This window comes from Neomonachus schauinslandi, chromosome 15 (assembly GCF_002201575.2).
Source record: "Neomonachus schauinslandi chromosome 15, ASM220157v2, whole genome shotgun sequence".
NCBI lineage: Eukaryota > Metazoa > Chordata > Mammalia > Carnivora > Phocidae > Neomonachus > Neomonachus schauinslandi.
The window spans coordinates 38,206,068-38,208,295 of NC_058417.1; the positions used below are offsets into that span (position 1 = coordinate 38,206,068).

General features: G+C 51.6%; 1 protein-coding gene across 1 annotated transcript; it reads right to left on the reverse strand.

The window, feature by feature from the left end:
- Positions 1-1,193: 1,193 nt before the first annotated feature.
- On the reverse strand, positions 1,194-1,989 carry LOC110593072 (40S ribosomal protein S3a-like). The gene is made up of 2 exons (XM_044921634.1): positions 1,746-1,989; positions 1,194-1,495 (listed from the first exon to the last, which is right to left on the reverse strand). Exons 1-2 carry the CDS (start codon positions 1,987-1,989, stop codon positions 1,194-1,196), a joined length of 546 nt encoding a protein of 181 aa, XP_044777569.1.
- Between the last annotated feature and the right edge of the window lie 239 nt (positions 1,990-2,228).

The following is a 2,228-nucleotide window of genomic DNA, read 5'->3' on the forward strand; positions in this document are numbered from 1 at the left end:
GTCAATGATTGACTGGCATTTCACAGGCTGCTGGTTTCAGACCCCAGCCTGTTGACCCTCAGAGGTCACCTCCCTAAGCCAGAGCCCCCAGCGGTCTGGCCCTACACTTCTACCACCCACAGGCCCAGTACCTCCTCCAGAGGATTTCGTGCATCTGCCCTCTGCCCCTCGTTGGCTCTCCTCTGCCCTGCAGTTGCCCCTCTCCTCCTGCCTCCCTCCCCGCAGGCCCCTCACGGGACCCTTCTGGCAAACTCTCAGGCTCCTCCAGCAGCCCCCTCCCTTCCCCCCTGAGGCCCCCCTCAACCTCTGTCCCTTAGACATCCTCTTCCCTTGGCTCTCCCGCCAGGCCCTGCTGGAGGGGCTGTTGAGGGGAGAAGCGAATCAGCAGCGCCCACCGCTGCCCCCCTTCACCGCCTCTTGTCAAACACCAGACAAGGTTTTTTCCCCTTCCTTCCCGGCTCTGAATGGGCTCATTCTCTTTGGAAGACTGGCCCCTCTCGAGCCTCCTCCCCAGGCGTGAGTTCTGACCCCGCTCCTCCCCCATCCTCACTCCCGGCCCCGCCGCCGCCGGCCCCGCCTTCTCTGGGCAGCCCACTGGGACTGAGCATTGTCTCCACAGTTTTTGTTTTTGTTTTTTTCCCCCCTGGGATCTGGGATGCGGAGAGGGTGTGCTTGTTGGCCGGGTGGGAGTTAGGGAGTGGGAGGGCATGGGATCTTTGTGGGGGAAGGACTGGTAGTTACCCGGATATCTTGGAGAGCACTTCTCCGGCTCCTCGGGTGGTGGGGGGGGGGGGGGGGTGGGTTCATGGTACCCTTTATTCCCGGCTCTGGAGCAGAACACATGAAGCTAAAACCTTCTGGCTCAGTTTCCCTTAGTTCCCTTGGAATTTCAGGGTTCCTTTTATGCAAAATGGGGAAAGATAACATCCTCCTCTGACATCCCAGGACTCAGCGACATGAGGAGTGTGGCTCCAGGACAGACAGGGGCATGGAGGATGGGTCCAGTAAAGGAGGTTCCACAGCAGCTTTCCTGGATGGACAAACCCTCCTACCACCAGGGCACTGGAGGGTAGGACCTGGGGGAGAAGGGACATCTCTAACACTGACCCTAACACCCTGATGGTCTCTCTTTTTTTTTTTTCTTAAACATCACACATAAGATTTTTTATTTGTCACCATTAAATGTCTGAATTTTAAACAGATTCTTGGACTGGTGGCTCATATCCATCAGCCCGTTCAACTTTAGCACCGGTCTCATCCCCAGTAGCTTTTCCAGAACTACTACCTTCACCATGAAGCTCCATGAGCTTTCCCAATTCAAACTTGGGCTTCTTCAGCATTTTTACTTTTCTAACGAAGACATCGTGGAGTGGATAAATAGACTGACAAGCCTTTTCTATATCTTTTCCGATGCTGTCTGGAATCAATTTATTGACCATTTCTTTCAAGTCATTTGTTTGCACCTCTCGGGTCATGACTTCCATCATCTTTTTCCAAATCTGATGGACCTGTTGGTGCTGAGCATAAGAGGTCTTCCGAATCTGATTATTGCATTTTTTAGTAAAACCAACACAAAACAGGCGAAGCAAATAACCATCGGTAGTCTTGACATCGACATGACCTTCAATCATGGCCTGCCATTTTTTGATCATGGAAGCACATTTTGTCACGGGTAAGATCCATGCCATGGAAATTAGTCAGGCAGTTTTTGCCCTGAACACTCTCAGTAATTAGCTTGAATTTTCTAAACGCAACTTCATCATTCTGCAGATCAGCAAGGCTTACTTCAAAAACACGACCCTTGAGGCCATCAGATGCAATTTTGGTTCCTTGAGTTCTTGTGACTGATGTTTTTTCAATACTTCTTATATTGAACATAGCCGGTGCTTTCACATCATACCAATCTTTCTTAGAAAATGGATCAACCACTTTCTTCTTGGCTCCCTTTTCGCCGCCTTTCGTTAGGTGCTTGTTCTTGCCGACCGCCATGGCTCAGGGAGCCAAAAGGCCTGATGGTCTCTTGAAGAGCAAGTCCTCCAGTGTGTTCAGCGAGTGACTGTTGGAGCCAGGTCCAATGTCTCCTCTCCCTGAGGGCTGAGAGGCACCTTGACTAGGTCCCTGGGTTTGGGTTTGTGATAGGTGAGGGTGATGGACTGGTTTTGGCTATCTGTTCACCTTTTCCCTCATTAGCCCTGAGACAGATGCTCCTGGGCAAATTGGTTAACTCA

Coding starts and splice junctions, on each gene's coding strand:
- LOC110593072 (XM_044921634.1), bottom strand. CDS start 1,989: ATGGCGGTCGGCAAGAACAAGCACCTAACGAAAGGCGGCGAAAAGGGA. Junction 1,496..1,745: donor GAATGATGAAGTTGCGTTTA/GAAAATTCAAGC, acceptor TCCATCAGATTT/GGAAAAAGATGATGGAAGTC.